Raw genomic sequence first — 20,016 nt, 5'->3', positions numbered from 1 at the left:
AATAATTTGCAATTGCATATGTTATCTGCTTAAAAGCCGTCAACCCGCATTGATTATACAGAGCTTTTAAAAATCTTTTGCTCTAATGAAAGTTTAGTTGTTTGTTACTTGCCACTTTATAAACAAACAGAGCTGCATTTTTATTTTTTTTTTATTTGGCTCTCAAAATCTATTACACAGAAATATTTACATTCAATGTAAAACATCACTTTTGACGCTGAAGTTAGTACATTAGTGCATTCTAACTAGAGAATATGTATTTAACTACAGTGTATTTTAACTAAAAGAATAAATATCATGTCTGTTTAATTTGGCTTGTTTACAAATAACAGATACAGAACACAGTTTTAAAAATAAATTTCAAAATATTTTTTCTTGGTGAAAAGGTATCTTCATCGGATTACTTAAATTATTAGCCGTCGTTGGCGATAAGCTGGTTTGCTAGAAATATTGATTGTGTTTATTTTCCTTTAAATCTCTTACATAACATAATGTTCATGATTTTTTTAAATATTATAAAGCATTAAATTGTCACGCGCATTCTGTTAACTGTGTGCATGAACCTTCCTAAAAAGTAATTGTAAATTCCACAAATTACAAGCAAAGGATTATTTGTAGCTTTTAATAATGGAGAAAATCCGCGTTTATATATACGATTTAATAATGAAATTATTTTGAATTTTTTTTTTGTAACAATAAAATGCATTGTGGATAATTAAACTATAAAAATTTTAACTGTCAAAATACAGAAAAAAATGCTTAGCAAATACGCCTAAGCGCCTAAAGCGCCACCTAAATACCTACCTAATCTACCTAAATACGCCATTGCGTAGAATAAAAGTAGGCTTTCAAAGCCAGACGGAGATTGTAGAATTATCATAAATATTTATTTTTTTTTACATTTCATTGCTTAAGAGCATTGAAAACATAATGATTTAAATATTATGTATCAAATTGTATAAGATGTTGTGACTACAGGTGCAGATTTCAGTAAATTTTTGTTTCCATCGGTCGAGAAAAAAGTGTCTAAAACACAAATTCGATTTTCGGATACTATTGTATTAACCGGATGTCAGTAATGAATCGCCAAATAACTCGCCAAGGTTGACACGAAAAATTTAATAAAAATGCTAAATTCGAGCCTAAAGTTAATATTTCGCAACTGTTGCACGTATGCCAGTGCAATGTAAGACGTTCTCTGGCATGATAAGTTTATTAGAGAGTATGCAAGAAAGTTTTGGTGTAATCATTCCCACTAGTTTCTTCAAGTTACTTAATATTGTGACATGCTTTTGATAAAGCATCCTAATAGGCTAGCATTAACGAATTTGAGTTCAATAACTTATTTTAAACCAAAAGATCAATCAGACAACAAGCGACTCAAAGAAAACATTTCATTTCATTTCATTGAATTCCCTTTCCCTTTTCCAAATTACAAGCTTCATAGCAGAATCCTGTGACCAAAATATAATGCCGAAAGAAACTAACTTCTGTAACTCGAGGGTAAAAGAATTACAGCACAATTTCTACACGACTTGCTTCACTTTCCCCCCATTTTCGCCTCATTTTATAGAGAAGAATGGAATTCCTTAACGCGACAAATAAAGCTTTTCTCTTCTCCATCGAAGATTTTTCCCTTTTTTTTTTCCCCTACTTTCTTCCCTTTTCTCTCTTTGTTTTCTTTAATTTCCGCGCCTCTGTTTGTACGGAGTAAAATTACTGCGAGGAATTTTGTTTCTTCCCCTGTCTCCCTCAAAGCCAGGTATTTAATTTCCGAAAGACTTGGCGAAATGAGTTGAGGAACTCCAAAAATAATAATCATCACCAGTTTTTGAGTGAGTTGTTAAAGGAATTGAGATATTTCTCTATATATTTTTATTTCTGGGACTGTAATTTCGATACACTCTATGTTCTTTCTTGGGTATGATGTAATTTATTAGTTTCAGTGTTGGCGTGTTTTTTTTGTTTTTTTTTTTTTTTTCACTGGTTTGATGCCAGGTTTCCAATTCATTAAGAGATAATGATTTATATAGAATGCTCTAAAAATTCGTTTGCACATTTTATGAGAAGGTCAGAAATATAGAAACAAGGTATTTTTAAAACAGAAAATTGGATCAAAAATACAAAGGAAGGCGCTATCTAACATCCGACTATCCATTGTTTCCCTTTTTCCCCCCCAATAAGGAGTCTAATGAACACCAAAAGTATCGTCCCATGCGTCATTTTTGTAGTTTGAATTTGTAATGATTATGATCGTAATCATTGGTTTTTGAATAAATTGTTTAGAGAATTCAATCGATTCATCATAGTGACAATCGATTGACAATCTAACGATTCGTTGTACCTCACAATGTTTCAAATCGTATTCTTTTTACCGTTTCGTATACATAGTATAAAGAATGTATAGCAATTATCCGAAAATTCGAACTCGAGATTTTAATGAATCGCCACATTTTAACCCCCCTCCAGTTCGAAAAACACATTTTTAGAAAATGTCCGTTCGTCTGTTTATCTGTGACAAAAACGATTGGAATTTGGTATAAGCTCTTTACACCAAATTTGCAGAGGAATTCCCTCTGTCTGGCTGTTCGAATATAAGTTAATACCGCAATTACAAAACAAAGATATCTAGATGGATTAAATTTGGTGCACAGATTTAACATCTATTGTGCAAACATCTGTCAAATTTTCAATCAAATTCTATCTGTCCGTCTGCATTTTCAGAAACTTGTAACCGCAATAATTCGAAAACGCAATGACTTACATATATCAAACTTCACATGGGATTTTGTCACTACAAGTGCAGTGTTATGTCAAATTTTTGCTTCAATCGTTTGAGAAAAACATGTCTAAAACACAAATTTCATTTTTAGATAATAATTAACACATGTCAGGGAATGATCATTAAATAACTTGATAAGAATGGTATGATAGATTTAATATAAATGTTAAATTCACGCCAAAGGTAAGTATTTCGTATCTATTGAGTGGCAACACCAGGTAAGGCTTTCTCTGGCAAGTTTATTAGAGAATATGCGAGAGAGTTTTGCGGAAACTATTCCCACTTCTACTTCTTATGAATTGCACATCATAATTCAAAATTAAATTAGCGTGATACATAGGACGTGTATCACATCATCATGATTTTACTCTACCGTGCATGATATTTAATTTCAGTTGTCTTATGCGTTACTGTAACACCAAGTCAGTTCTAAGTCTGCGTAATACTCAATGAACTGCAAAATTAAATAGACACGATGATGGTTAGAATTTCAATATATAAATACTCAAAGTATCAAGGAATGAAGTTGCTGATCAGTTACTTAGTCAAACTGACTACTCATGATAGTACAGTTAACATAAAAATAGATCTCCATAAGTCATCTCAACCTAGAAGGCGTGATTTTTTATTTTTTTAATAAAAAAAATGTGCGTTTTGAATAGCTGCATATAATTTAGGAAAATTATTTGAAAATCATTTAATTATTTTTTGTGAATTTTTAAAAAAATAAAACATATCAAATGGCTACTATGTGAATTAAATAGTATCCCAGCGACATAAATACATTATAGCAATTCTAAAATTAAAATAAAATTCTCTTTTTACCAGTATATATTTTTATGTTGCAATATTTTGATAAAAAATATTTTGACAGTACTTTTAATGGCAGTACTATACCGTCTTGGTATTTTTCGAAACTTCCAGTTTAAATGGAAAGGCATACTCTTAGGCGTACAAAATAACTGAATGACCGGAACTGACGACCGCAAAGGCAGGAACTACTGTTAAGTCCTAAAGGCCATCACCGATCACAGTACGACCCCACCCGTAGGAGGCATGTCCCATCATCAGTAGAGAGTAGCCAACTTTACACCATTACTATACCTACGTGGGTGGCGAGATTCAACCAGCAAACCAGAAGTTTCTAAAGCTCAATATGAAGTGCTCTCGGTAGACCCAAACATGTCAGTAAAAAAAAAAAAAAAAAAAAAAAAAATGTTCTGAAAACATTTTATGGCGTTCATCAACATCTGACAACCTATGCCCATTTTTTATAATTTTTTATGAATAGTTTGATGTTTAGTGAATTAAACATTTTCGCTTTCATAATTTTTAGATAATTATAAAAAATCATAAATTATTTTTCTAAAGACTCCCTGGTGTTTATCTATACTGAATCCGGTACAAAATATTAAAATATTGTATTGTCAAAGGAATATATATTTGTAACAGTTATGTATACATTAATATTTCAGAATTCTTGCCCATAAGAAATTAAGTGCAAAACCGATTACAAAATTGCATCTTTATAAGTATGAAACAAGTTCAATAAAAATATGTTTTAGAAAAATGAAAATTCACTCTGATTATCTGAAAGCACGTCTCGACCAATTTCCTGCCAAAAATCGAACTTTTTTTTATTTTGTCTTCTTTCCAGTCAAACCGGAAGTCAGGCTCCCTCACAGCTTCATAGACGTCGCTGGCGAAGAAGGGGAGGCCGCACGACTCGTTTGCCTTGCTGAAGGGGCACCTGCCATGAATTTCGTTTGGTCTTACAACGGAGGGGTGATCGGCGACAATTTCAGCAGCAGCAAATACGCCTCCCAAGCTGCCCAGCTGGACGACGTGACGTGGGAGAGCGTCCTCTTTGTCAAGCACCTGCAAGCCAATGATTTTGGGTATTATACATGCGTGGCCAGAAATGAACTGGGGCACGATCACGTCAAAGTCAAGCTCAGGAGGAGAGGTGAGTTGTTTTCTGCTCATTTGTCAAATCGTTTGGAGCCGTGGTATTGGTATTGCGATTACCCTGATACGATTAATGTAATATGATTGATATCCCATTCTAAAGCTACACGTGGGTCATTTTGTAATGAATGTCCTGTGGAATGTGTCCCTTTCATGCATTGAATGTTGTGACATATTCAAATAACGACGGTACTGAACCAGTACTTCCTTTCTTAACCTTTCACGTCTCATTAGTGGAATATAATTGATATCCTATTTTAAAGCTACAAGAGGATTATTTTGTAATGGATCATTTGATGATGTGCCATAGTCAGATTTTGACAGCACTTGTGTTGGTACTTGCGTTGGTACTCACCAATCTTCCACCTATCATTAGAGGGAAAAGGTTTGGTTCAAATTTTCTGACTTTTAGATATAGTCAGACCATAATGACACTTGAACTGGTAGTCACTTCTCTAAACTTCCAAGCCACACGAGGAAAAGATGGTTGATTCAAATGAAATGAATATGTGTGACATTTAATGTATACAACTTATCATTCGGTTGTATCGGATACCAAATTCGAGCAACCAAGTACAACAGCCTCAGTGGCGTAAAGATGGTTATTGTCACTGGGTCATGGTAATATTTTCTCAACCCTTTATTATAATTTATTTTGATAAGTGCTATTTACTCACTCTCTATTTATCTCCATGGCCACCTTGAGACTGACACAGGGGTCATCAAGATCACTTTCGCTACGCCACTGTAGACTCAATAGTAATTCATATATAATGGTAATGTAATGTCAGATAAAATGGTAATGTAGCCTTTTTAAGAATGTGAACTGAAAGAAGAAAGGGAATATCTAATATCATCCATGAGTCATGGACCTGAAGAAAAGAATAATGTAGCATGTTTTATTGGGCAAATAGTTAGTTAGATTTCTGTCTGACCGTTTATGGTTGTGTAAATAATATTTAATTTAATTTCCTAATTTTTATCTTAATTTAGCCCATGCTCACTTCATTCTAAAATTTCTCTTTATATCTTGATTCTATTGACACATTTTTTTATTTAATTACTTCTAGCAAGCGCTTAAAAAAATTGCTTTTTCCATCGTTTCTAAGCCAGAAACAAAAGGATAAAGATCCTTAACACCTGCACATATTTTTTTAAAGTACCTAAGATTCCCTTACCTAAGCCGACTCCGGTATGGTGGTTGGATCTCGCCACCCTGGAGGGTACACTAATAGGTGGGGGATCTGACTCCTTCTATCGATGACGGGACGTACTTCCTTCGGGAAGGGTTGCACCGTGGCCGGTGATGGCTCTTAGGACTCAACCATAGTCCCCGCCAATGTTGCTGTTGCGGCGGTCTGGTCATTCAGTTTTTATAGTTTAAATCCGTGTGCCTTCGTGGCGGGTCGGAGCGTTAGATGGTTGACTTACCTAAGCCGACAAGTGTCAAAGAAATCCCTATCAGATTCTCATAGTAAAATAACTGAAAGGGAAAATGTCTGTCACTTCGCTCTTAAGTTGCGATGTAAATCACAGGCGCTAATTTGATCATCGCTTCGCTCTTGAACAATTTATGACTCCAGTGGTGAAATAAATCGAAGTTAAAATTTCAAAAGTTCCTTTTTTTTTCGGCCATTCATCTACAAAATTATGTTTATACGCATGGAGAGAGAGAGACACAGAGAGAGAGTGGGAGAGAGAGACACACACAGAGTGGGAGAGAGACAGACACACACACAGAGAGAGTGAGAGAGAGAGACACACACACACACAGAGAGAGAGAGAGAGAGAGATACACACACACACACAAAGAGAGAAAGAGTTAGTTTCCTTCCTAGAAACTTTTCTAAGGAAACTGTCCCACATTTATGCTTTGCTTGAATGGAAAGCGGAAAAAACCTCTAGAAGCTAGAAATTCTTTTTTAAAACGCACGTGGTCTTTAAGTCTTTAATTTTTGAAAAATGCTAGTTAAGTGCAGAGACAAAGAATGGAGCCATAATTTTTCTATTCATCAGTTCATGTTTCTTAACCCCTTTCATTTTGTAAAGAGAACATTTATAAACTTTCTGTTTCAAAAAAAGTAATATTTTTTTTGTTTTGTTTCAAATGGTTTAAAGTAAAGTTGTTTATGTAATCCTTATACCTTTTTAAACCACATTTGTAAGACATGGTATTATTTCATTCAGTTGAAAACAGAAAATTATTTAATTGGATTGTTTTTATTGCTTTTTAAAAAATGGACAATTCGGACAAGCATTTAGCTTTAGAAATTCAAAGTCCCTCGAAGTTTATTTATGTGAAGCAGAATGCAGTTTTGAAGACAGTGAAAAGACTTTCGGTTTCATGACATCGTTTTATTTCATTTTGGAGAAGCAGGCATATGTACAAGCGATGAGCACACACACAACACAGAAAGACACAGAGAGGAATGAGGGAATAGCTCTTGGACATTTTATCCCCGGTCTTATATAACCTGAGAAATTGATAGGGAAAATATTTCTTTATAGTTCTAATATATAATAAGATTTCGATAGGGATTTTCGCTACATGCGTCGACGAGGTAAGGGAAAACACACGTATCTTTTAAAAAGAATGTGCTTACTGGGCATTTTTCCATCCCTTCTCGCGGAGCGTTGGAATGTGAGGTTTTTAGCCGATTCAGCAATTTTACAAAGTTACACTTGAATTAGTTAAGTAGAGAAAGTGGAATTGGATCACGAAATAACAGAATATTTTTAGAATGAAGTTACTATGGGCTAAATTAAGATAAAATTTTGGAAATTAATTAAATTGAATTTAGAATTAAAATATCATTACATACATATGGTAAGTTTCAGTATCATATTTGCAATTAAAAAAAAATCATATGCTAGAAATAAATCGAACGATAGCTAGCATCATACTCAGAATCTGGATATTGAAAAAGTGTCGAAAGCATGCAGTGTCTTCTATATATTTTCAAAGCAGCTATTGAAAATATACAAAAAAAAACAACGGCATTCCAGTATTAATATAATGAATAAATAAATAACAGGAATGCTTTTAGAAATGTCTACCAGAAATAACGCCAAAAGAAACAATGCATATGCTCCAAACGTAATAAAAATTCTTACTCTTTTGTTCAAGTCCGTCCACTTAAAACTCCTGCTCATAAAATAGACTATCGCTTTCACGATTCCATCGGATATACATACAGCTTTTCTATACATATATGTAGATGAATACCAAACATTGCACAGAGTTTGTCTTAGAGTAATAAGAAATGTAACCATATAATACCACCGTATAAATTATTCCCACTTTCCTGAAATATGCTGTATTTGCTCATCTGTGGCGGTAATTTCTAAATTAGCAAATTATACCGGATCGGTTATTCGTCATTAAAGCAAAAGCGATGAATTCCTTCGTGCTAAAAGAAAGCATTCATTAATGATTTCTCTCTTACAAATACCGTGTTTAATTCTGCGCTCAGACAGTCTTTGTAAATATACATCCTATCCAGCATTTCCATATGCAATTTCAGATGTAGTTGTGTGTGCTCTTTGTATATTAATTATTCTTATGACTGAGCCGGGATGGATCTTTATGAAGCTTTTCGTGTATGAATAGGGTATTAACAAATATATTCATGCAGTAAGTAACTGGATCTCCTGCCGTCAGAAAGCTTAATTACTTACTGTCTGTCGTTTCTTGTTATTTATGTATATTCCTTAGGAGAGCCGCTTTTCGGGCTTTCGCATTCTGGACTCGTAAACCATTAAAACTGTTGTGTAAGTTAATTTGGTTTTTTTTTATTTATTTTCTCGCATAACGTAATATAGAGAAAGTATAGTAATGGTCAAAAAATTCGAACTCCAGATTTTGGCGAATCTCCACGCTTTAGACCTACCTTTCAAAACACATTTTTTGGGGGGGAAATGTCCGTTAGTCTGTCTGTGGCAAAGAAAACTCGCTTTGAGCTAGACGTTTGAAATTTTGTATAAGGTCCTAATACCAAATTTGCAGATTTATATCAAATTTTGAGTAAACTCTGCTGAGAGGAAGTTCTTCTGTCCATCGAATATAAGTTAACACTATAATTAAAAAACGAAGAGAGCTAGATAGATAAGATTTGATACACAGATTTAACATCCATAATAGACACCTATCAAATTTTGAGTCAAATCGCTGAATGGAATATACCGTCTGTCGGTCTGTATTTTCAGAATTATGTAAACGCGACAGTTCAAAAACACATTGACTTAAATATGTCAAATTTGGTATGGTATTTTGGAACTACAAGTGCAGTTTTGTAGCAAATTTTTGTTTTAATCGGTTAATAGAAAAGTGTCTGAAGCTCAAATTCAATTTTTGGGTACTTTTAACCACATGGCAGGGATTAATCGCTAAATAACTCGCCAAGAATCACACGATAAATTCAGTAAAAATGCTAAATGCACGCCAAAAGTTAATATTTCGTAACTATTATATGCCACTGCTATGTAAAGTGTCCTCAGGCATGACAAGTGTATTAGAGAATATGCGAAAAAGTTTTGTGGAAATCCGTGCCTTTGGTTATCACAAACTGAAGCTGATAAATATGAATATAATGTAAACTAAAATGCACCCACAAATGCTTTTAAAAGTATTTTTTTAATATGCTAGAGTTCCACAACTTAAGACAAATAGAAGAGTCAGCCAAAACTTTAATTGCATTGCTTAAAAGAACAAAACAGGATCGAAACTTTACAATAACTTTATTTGTATCTTAAAATTCCATGCAAAATTTATTTTTCAATATAATTATCTCCTCTGTTTAAATATTTGTCGCGGTATGACAAAAATATTTCAATGTCTTTCTTCTGCGACAAAATTCCTTCTAATTCCATTAACACGGTCAATAATCTTAGAATTTATTTCAGTCGATTATTTTCCCTGTATCTCAATGTCGTAAATATCTACATGTCCATTCTCAAATATGTTGCACTACTTCGCAATATTTTGACGTAACATTTCATTTTCATCATACTCTTCATGCAACTGCAGATAAACTTCAGTGCAGTTATAAATTTTCGCCCACGAAAAAACGCATCATTACACGCATTTCCGATTTGGGCAACTATTTACAACAGCTGAGACATGTTTACGACTGATTATCAAACAACTAAAATAGCCGCATAAAAGCCGCTATGTCACATGATGTAAACAAATATTTGTAGTGTTGCCATAAAGTTTCATTAAAATAGTCTTTCACCAAAATTTTTATGAAGTTCATCTAATTTTTTGACCTATATAAAACCAGAATATTCAAAAATTAAAATTCGATTTTTAAGTTATAACTAATGTTTGGAATGAAAGTGGAAAGAGAAAATCTATTTTATTGTTAATTTAAAAATATGTTTTTTATTTTCTCGTATGTGAATTATGGAAAGAGAAAGTATTATATCGCTAAAAATTTAGATCTAGGAATTATTTTTGGGAATCACCACGGTTTAAACTTCTCTTCGTTTAAAAAAAAGAAGAAAGATTCCAATTTTTAGTTTGTAATATCGTTAACATGATATTGTTTTTAGCTGGATTCCTCTTTTTTTTAAATCTATATTTATCTTATTTTTCATTTTTTTTATTTTAACTTTAAAGTTAAAGAGATATAAACCTAGCATCACACTAAAAAGCTTATTTTTTTATATTAAAATGAAATTATTTGTGTACCATAATTAATACGTTATTGCTGAAAAAATTGAAATGTCGATCGATGTTAAATAAATTAAGATTCTGAGTGTCTTTTATCCAAGAAATAACTAAGTGTCAATTTTCATAGCTTTTAGGTCCAATAATTTATCCTGTAGATTATTTGGAACGATTTTTTTTTATCATGCATGTCGCAATTTTCAGTTAATATGCCTGTCTATTAACATCGTGGATTCTAAAGAGTCATTTTTGGAATTATAACTGTCTATCTTTGACTTCGAGAACTTAAAATTAGGAAGATGGATGAAGTTAAACATACCCTCTTCACACGAAATCTTCCAGATTAAAGTAAGTTTCAGGAAAATTTGTGCAGCAAGTCAGAGGGATGAATCAGATAACTAAAAAATATAATAAGTTAGAAAGATAAGATTTAGTCTGCAGCATTTTTATAAAACTATAAATGTTTGCCAAAATTATGTATTAAACGATATAATAGGATTAGATTTTAGAAATTATGTCTGTATTGAAAATTTTGTTATCTTGTTTGAATTTTCCTGAAATTCAAACAACCTCTCAAAGTAAACTTATCGCAAGATAACCATATCAGTATCATTGGAAATCCATTTTCTGAGCTTTTAAATACCATTAAATGTTTTCCCTATAATATTTTTTGGATTAATTACTGAAAAATATCAAAATGTTAACTATTTTTATGTAATTAAAAATTTAAGATAAGTTTTGAAAGTCGATTCTACGTCCACAAGGCCACGTACCTTGTGTTTTTTGCCGAATTAGTTTATTCTAGGTCCAGAATTGTATGTTGAACAACTCAAACAAACAAGCATAATCCTCTAGTAGCATTATTTCAGGGATATAAATTAATCTTCATGCATTCAATAATCATCTTTATGTCTTTAACAATAGAATACGTTTATCAAATAATATAAAAATCTATAAAAGTCCATTCATTTAGAATAGAAAGTAATTCAGAACTAACAGATAAAAAATATATATCTTGGTAATTTTATTGCAATTTACAAAATACAAATAACTTAGTAAATACATATTCTTGTTATAGAATAAGATACGCGACTGTTGCTATTCTCAACACATATACGTTGAATTACGTCCTCAAACTCTCACTTATTTAATTCAGGTCCCCCAGATCCTCCATACAACATCCGAATCGTCAACACTTCCTCAGACAGCGTGGTTCTGAGTTGGACACCGGGTTACAGCAGCGGTCTTCCCCAGCAGTTCCGGATCCGGTACCAAGTGACAGGATCCAATGAGGCCAAATACACGGACGTCTTTCCGACTAATGCGACCGTCTTCATCGTCACTGGCCTCGAGCCCGAGAAAGAATACATCTTCAGCATGTCGGCCAGAAACATGTTAGGTGAAAGCCTCTATAGCAAGGAAAATACAAGAGCAATCACACAGAGTAAGTACTATCCCTCTAATTTTCTTTTAGATTTTGTTGAGGAAGGAGAGAATAAAGAATTAGTGATTCGCTTTGACCTGCGAAGAGTTGCTTCGTTTGGACTGTAAATAGCAATTTTGTCTGATTTCTAATGAGTAATTCCATTTCACCTACAAAAAGTATTTAAGTTTGACCTGCGAGAAAATACTTTCACTTGTTCTGCGGAGAGTAATTTTGTTTGACCTGTGAAGAATAATTCCGTTTCACCTGCAAAGAATAATTCCGGTTGAGCTGTGAAAAGTAATTCCGTTTGACTTGCCAAGAGTGCTTTCATTTATCATGCGGTGAGTAATTCTGTTTGACCTGTAGAGAATAGTTCCGTTTGACTTACAAAGGGTAATTCCATTTGACTTGTGAGGATGCTTTCACTTGTCCTACAGGGTAATTCTATTTGACCGGAGAAGAATAATTTTGTTTGACCTAAAAAGAGTAATTTTGTTTGACCTACGACCTACTTTCATTTATCTTGTGGGGAGTAACTCTGCTTCACCTTTTAAGTATAGGTCCGTTTGACCAGCAAAGAGTATTTACGCTTGACCTGAAAAAACAATTTCATTTGACCTACCAAGAGTAATTTCTTTTGGATATTTTCATTATCTTGCCGGGAGTAATTCTATTTGACCTGCGAAGAATAATTTCGTTCGACCTGCGAAGAAAAATTTAGGTTGAGCTGTGAAGAGTGACTCCTGAACTGCGAAGAATAATACATGGATATGTGATAACACAAACAACTTCGATTACCAATTTACTGGATTGCTAAATAAGATATAAATATCTATAATAAGGAAAAAGAAGAAAAGAAAAGAATTTTGAATTTATAGTCCAAAGTATCATCGCATGATGATTCGTGGGTCTTGTCGTTATCTAACTTAGTTGTATAAATCTGTATTTACCTCACGCAATTTACAGGAGAAAACATTCTAGCTTATATACATTATGGCATTTAGTGCAAATGAAAGTCAAATCTCTGCTTCGAAATTAATGCTTAAAGAACTTAATTTTTTTTTTCTCGTATTCGAAGAATAAAGTATCCCAATCGTCGAAACGTACACAAACGTTTGACAAATTTCCATGTTTCGGAATTCCCTGAGTTCGAAAGATAGATTTTTTTTTTCAATATTTTTGTTTGCATATCTCAAAAAGGCTCAAAACGTTTTGAATGTTTTTGTTTTGAACATTCAGAACGTTTTTAGTGATAACTCAAAAACTCTTTGAACTGGATGGGTGAAACTTTATATATGGACGTAAGATCAAATTTGTTGGTTTCTATCAACTTTTGGACGAAATCCCTTCCGCAGAAGCCTGTCTGTCTGGCTGTTTAAATTAAAATTATATTAATTAAATTACAAAACTGCGATTTAATAAAATTTAAATTTAAAATAGTGCAACATTACAGTTGCACGAACGAGAATGTTAAAAATCACACGCAAATTGACAGTTGCATGAGCAAAAATGTTAAACATCGCATGCAGATTGACAGTTGCAATAACAAATAACATGCTATATCAAGAAGAAGCTTTTTGTGCAACTTAAACTTTCATAGGACTTTCCTCCTGCTTAAATATAGACTCTGTATGCAACAATGCTATTTGCTATTGTGAGTTTATATTGCGTTATATTTGACCTGTATACTTTCCTTCATATTCTTTTATTTTACTTGATTTACTGGTAATGAGCTCTCTGATTGCTGGGATTCGTCAGATTTGCAATTAATTTCATATTATTTTTCGAAAGTCTTGATGTGCATGGTTACACCATGAACTTTTTTTGTTGCATTTGCATGTAGCTTTGTACAGCGTTAAAATTTTTTATGATGAGAAAATTTAACGATTACTTTCAAACTGTTTCAGAAATAGGCCACATTTTCCAGCCAATGACAACCCTAAAAAAGATAACAAAGCATTCTAAATCACCATATGACATTTCGTAAATTGAAAACTCCTCGATTTTATTCCTAAAACTGGTATTTTAGAAGAGTAAACTTTTAAACTCAGCTGCTAATTTCTGGAACCGCCAGCACCAAGTTCTCGGCGTCATTAGAAGACCTCGAAAGACGTCGAGGATAAATTGATCCCAGGGCACATTAACAGAATTGGACCATCTATCCTCTAAAACTTCGCCCTCTGCGGAATCCCAGAAGTCCCATTAAGATCTATTTGTTTTTACATTCCTTTTAGACTTGTGTATCTATTTCGAATTCTTTTTTGCCTCACTCTCTCTTCACGAAAGGGTATTACTTAAATTACCCCAGAATTTTATCTTTATTAACTGTTTCTGTGAGTGTTTTTCCCCGGAGTATAGGTATGAATAACATCTTAAGAAATCAGATTTTTAATTCAAGTGTGGCTAAGAGTGAAGCTTTTTAGCAATTTCATAGTCAAGTTTCAATAATTGTGACCAAATTTCATCAATAAAAGGTACAGGGGATCTTTGTTTTTCAGTGAAAATATCGAAAAGTATTTTAAGGTTATTTAAGTAATTAATTTTTCAGAGATTTAAAAACTTTGGGCATATAAAATAGAGACTAACCTATGGCAAAATAATTGAATTTTGATAATATTGTTATTTAATAAACATTTTGAATCGAATGGTTAAACTTTTTCATATGAGGGTGTCCAGACAAAAAGTGTCCAAAAGCGATGGCTTATTATCATGGAACTTCCCATTAGAAATGTAGAGAGAAAAGGTAGAGAAAAACCTCTTCATGTTTTAATATCAATACATTTCGACAAATGTTTGAATGCTAATCTTATTTTCTCCAAGGAATCAACAGTAAAATATGTAGCACATTCTTTCTTTATGGCGTTTATCCCCAGAATTTTATTTTTATTAACTGTTTCTGTGAGTGTTTTACTCAAGGTAAAGGTATGAATAACATCTTAAGAAATAAGATTTTTAACTCAGGAGTAGCTAAAGATTAAAGCTTTTAACAATTTTATAGCAAAATTTCATTAATCATGACCAAATTTTATCATTAAAAGGCACATGAGATCTTTATTTTTCAATGATAATATCGAAAAGTATTTTAAGGTATAGCATCGTAATGAACTTTCAGAGACTTAAAAATTTTGGGCATATAAAATCTAGACTAACCTGATGATCATTGAAATTTGAAAAGAATTTTATGAAGTTTTGAATAAATTTATTTAACTTTTTCATATGAGGGTATCCGGACTGAAAGTATTCAAAAGTTATTACTTATTATTATGGAACAAACTATTAGAATTTTTTTTTAAAAAAAATAGGAATAACACTTCATCATGCTTTAATATTAATAGAATTTTACAAATATATGAGGGGTAATTTTGTTCCTTCCAAGTGTTGAGCAGCATATCAAAAGTTATTAGACTATTTGAATTTTAGGATGAATATTATTCCGAAATTTCCGGGGTTCGTTTGGATAGTGGGAGTTATATGGTGAGAAGAACGCTCACTCACCAGGCGGCAGTAGAAAATAAAACAACGACGTTTATTTACACGAAGACACACAGGACAGCACAAAAACGACAACTATATACAGCACAGAAGACAATTATCTTCAGCCGAGACGTGCAGCATACAACAGCATACACAGCAGCATACAACGGATTCTACTGCAGACAGTAGCACACAGCTTAGTTCAGCACTAGCTTCACTCCATCGCTGCTCCGCTTATTTCTGGAAGGCCAGTTTTTACCGTCGGTTCCGACTACGACGACGATTCCACTGGTCCACGACTACGACTCCGATCTGGTTCATCACGACGACTACTCATTCGATTCCGCCTACTCTTCGACTCCACTGGTTCGCCACTCCCCGGCAGCTGCGGCTGCTTCCTTTTATAGGTCTCAGGAGGCGGGGCTAGAAGCCTCTCAACCAATCAGGAACGTTCGAGGCGTATTTCCGTTCCTACTGGACGGATCGGGAAAATTCTCGATGTTTCGGGTATAATCTATTTTGGCGCCAAAGTCTCCAAATGGTAGCCGAGTTTGTCGCCAAGCTCTGAGACCTCCCATGGAACCAACTATGCTGGAAAGCCGCATCACAGATTCGTAACAATATTTTTATCTTAATTCCAAAATTGGCAAAAGTACAATGGTGTGCAAGAACCAAATTAGTTTGAATTTTCTCATAACTATGGAAACATTATTACTAATTGTATATCAGATTAGATATTAGAGAAAAAATACTAATAACTGAAAAATTTTGAAAACTTGTTTATATTTTTAGTAAGTCTTGACAAGATGATAATGACCTTTCTCCTATCGTGAAGAACGCATGTACCAAATTTGATCAAAATAGGGCAAAAAAATGTAGATTTGTTTAAAAGACATATAAACAATCATCTTCACATTTATAAAATATCATGATGTCTTTCAATAGTTCTATTATGACAATCAATGTCATATATATTTATTTTAAAAAAAAGATATGTTTTGCCTTGCCCGTGCGGTTTGGAATCACCAATCAAGGAATTAAACATGCAATACATTCTGCTTTCTTTATGGGCCTTTAATAGCTTTCAGCGAAATATGTTAGAAATATATCTATTCTAAAAATCAGATTTCCCCACCATATGTCATCTCCAATTGACAAGATGATCACTTTTGCATTCTTTAACAGCAGGGAAGAAATTGCCCTGAAATGAGGCAGCATCCTCTTTATCAGTCACAAACTACATTAATCATTCACTTAAGGCTATTTTTGCAACCTACTTCATACGTTCTGCAGCTGCATGCATCGTTTCATTCAAGCTGCATTCATTACGAGTCTTTTTGATGCAGCAATTATGTTTCATGGCTCATTTGACTCATCTTCGAGCTACATTCGTCATTTTATTCAGGATAACTTTTATCGCTACAGAAATTGCATTAATTTTTACTCTTCTCAATCAAAGTAGTTCCATTTTTGCTCCTCTTTATGTGGGTTTATTTATTATTTGTCTATGCATTTCTTAATGTCTTTCCTTTCTCGCTTATGCAATGCAGTCCTGTAATACAGATTTCCTCTAAAATTCAGAAATTTAAAGGAGAAATAGGTAAATGCACTTTTTTCTTTTTCGAACCTTTATTCCTTCGAAATTTTATTCGGAAACTTTATTCTTTCTAAAAGGGATAAAGTTTTTCCTTTCTAGGGCAATGCGACTACTTAGTCTACTAACCCTAAATTCCAGAACTTTTGGAACAGAACTCAAGGAAGGCCCTTTTGTTTTAAGAACAAATATATTTTTTACTAGCCGCCTTTGGCGACCAGCCGGTTCGCCAATCTTAATGTTCGTTTAAATTTTAATAATTAAATAGGTTTAACCGGAGTTTAACCCCCTTCTTCGCCAAGTTGCGATAACGCACCAAAGCTGGCAATCTTTATTATGCACTATAATTGAACATCTGCTTCTTTGCTTTTGAACATTTCGCAAGGCCGTTGTTTGCGATTTTTAAAAATTTCGCCAAGCAGGGGATAAAACTTCGGTCGTACCATTAAACATTTTACGCAATTCCAACTTTAATAGATTCTTCAGCAAAATATTTTAAAACTTCAAATTTTGATAGTCATATAATTCACTCATAATATTATAAAGGCCTTCAGTTATTGCGTGATATATATCTCTCTAATTTTCTGTTACCCCTCGTAGAAATTATGCTTTAAATTACAGTGTAAATGATTAATCTGCAATTAATATAATATTATTTACTGAAACAAAGCATTTTTTTTAATAATATGATTACTGATAATAGAGTCACTGCGCGTTTAAACTTTATGGTCACTAAAGAATATCTTTCTTAATTTATGTAATATCTCAAGAATTTGTCAACAAAAATTTCTCAGATTCATCATGAACAGATCGATTCATTAACAATGTTTAATTTTAAATGCATCAAACACTAAGAAAATAAAATGAATCGTTTAAAATAATCGGTCGAAAACAGGTTTAAAAAAATCTACTTAAAAAACGATGTACTTAAAACTATAAGCATATACAAAAAATATATAACTAACATAAATACATTTTACTTACAAAAGCATGCAACTAACCTAAAAATAATTTAAATCGTCCGTTGGTTGTCATGCCAACAATCAGAACAATGCGCATGCGTGGATTTTCTTCGCCAGTTACGTCAACGCAAATGCGTAAATTTTTCTACGCCAGTTGGGGTAACGCTATGCAGATTAGACATTTTTAATTTCCTTTATTCTGTGTTATTTTAATTCAAAAGTACTTCAGAATGAATGTGAAACATGGATTAATTAACAATGTTTAATTTTAAATGCATAAAACATTAAGAAAATAAACAGAATCGTTTGAAATAATCCGTCGAAAAATGTTAACCCTAGCCTAATTACTGTTGGGAGAAAAAAACAACTGATGCCTTACTTATTTGGCGATGGAGAAAATGGAAGATTTTTTTGGCGGAAAAGTTGGCGTTGGGAAAAATGAAAGATTTTTTTGGCGGGAAAGTTAGTTTTTAATTAATAATGGACTACCCCTAACATTTAGGGGGATGAAAAATAGATGTTGGCCGATTCTCATAGATACCGGATAAGCACAAAAAATTTCATCAAAATCGGTCAAGCCGTTACGGAGGAGTATGGCAACGAAAACTGTGACACGAGAATTTTATATATTAGATTAAATTTATAATCCATTTCACTTGTGGTTTGAGATTGGAAACCCGATGCAGTTCTACATTTGTATTCCCGAGTTAGTGATGTCCTAGTTCCAAGACGTAGAAGTCGAAAGTATTTGGGAAGACATGAAGTACTTGGCAACATATCACCAAGTTCTGAAGTGCCCCATTATTAAATTGTGAACACTTTTTGTCTGTTAGTTAGTAATGAGTACTGCTCGTTGGCAAGTATTTTAGTGAGCGATGAATATTCATCAGTGATGAATTCCTTTCTCTGGTGTTTGGTGATGAGTATAGCTCAGTGGTGAGTCTATCAATTAATTGGTGATGAATACTACTCATTGGCGTTTATTATTAGATTCTCTACCAGTTAAAGATAATGTGGTGAATTGCATATAAGTCAGTAACAGCGCTTGTACCCGAACAGCTGTTTTGGTAAAATCGGTTAGTTACTGGACTGCTAACCAAAAGGTCCCAGGTTCTATCCTCCCACGTCTTATAACCTCTTCAATATGTATAGTTCAGTTATGAGTCGGTTTGTTAATTAATAATGAACATTTATAAATGAAAGAGTACTACTGTTTTTTACTTTCTCACTCGCACACGTAATGTACAAAAGTGTAATAATCGTCAAAAAATTCGAACTCGAGATTCTCCTAGTTCTATATCTCCCCAAGTTCGAAAAACTCATTTCTGGATAAAGTCTGTCTGTGACAAAGATAACTGAAAAATGCCTAGAGCTAAACAGATTAAATTTTTTTATATGTTTTTTACACCAAATTTGCAGTTTTATATTAAATTTTGCTTAAAACCGGTTCAGAGGAAGTCGGTCTGATTTAGATCCAATTTAATCTAAGGTTCGTATATCAAATTTTATCCATTTAACTCAAGCATTATTGAGTTCTCGTGCTCACAAACAAAGAGACATAATGGCAAAAATGTGTTTTACGAACTTGGAGAGCTCTGAGATGAGATCATTTATCACAATCTCGAATTCTGATTTTTTTTTTTTTTTTGCCAATTATAATATTTTGTGAGTAAGAAAATAAAAATTAACGAACTCCGACCAGTAGTTAAACCTAGAGAATTGTTTCTTTTATTGTTGTTTTTCCTTAAATGTATAGAATGTTCTAAAAAACGAAATATTATTGTCTTAACGAATTATAATTAAGAAGCTTTCTCCAAGGCTATATGGCTATGTGGCGAAGCGTTTGATATATTTTATGGTTATTCAGATATCATATGCTTACCTTATGTCGGATACCTTTCGAAGGGAATTTACCAATCTTCCACTTTTTATAAACATTGCTTATGTTTTACAATTCCTTGTTAGTCCCGAAGTGTGCCGCTTACTAGTGCCCTTTAGTGATCGATCGATCCGTACTTATGGATTGCCTTGTACAAACTCTGGATCTATCACTCGGTGCATGGCATCTGATAACTGATTGATGCTTTCCAAAACAGGGAAAATTGTGGTTCTGTTTTCAGCCAAAGATGAGCCTTGTAT

General features: G+C 33.2%; 1 protein-coding gene across 2 annotated transcripts in view; it reads left to right on the top strand.

The window, feature by feature from the left end:
- The window catches only part of LOC129989305 (nephrin-like), an 827,768-nt gene that overhangs the window by 776,926 nt on the left and 30,826 nt on the right, over nt 1–20,016 (top strand). For both annotated transcript variants that reach the window (XM_056097747.1, XM_056097749.1), the window contains exons 16-17: nt 4,440–4,748; nt 11,578–11,865. In XM_056097747.1, coding sequence (XP_055953722.1) covers nt 4,440–4,748; nt 11,578–11,865 — 597 coding nt within the window. The remainder of the gene's footprint in view (nt 1–4,439; nt 4,749–11,577; nt 11,866–20,016) is intronic.

The sequence above is a fragment of the Argiope bruennichi genome, chromosome 10 (assembly GCF_947563725.1).
Source record: "Argiope bruennichi chromosome 10, qqArgBrue1.1, whole genome shotgun sequence".
NCBI lineage: Eukaryota > Metazoa > Arthropoda > Arachnida > Araneae > Araneidae > Argiope > Argiope bruennichi.
Note: the sequence above shows the minus strand (reverse complement) of the source record. Positions and strands in the feature narration are given on the sequence as shown.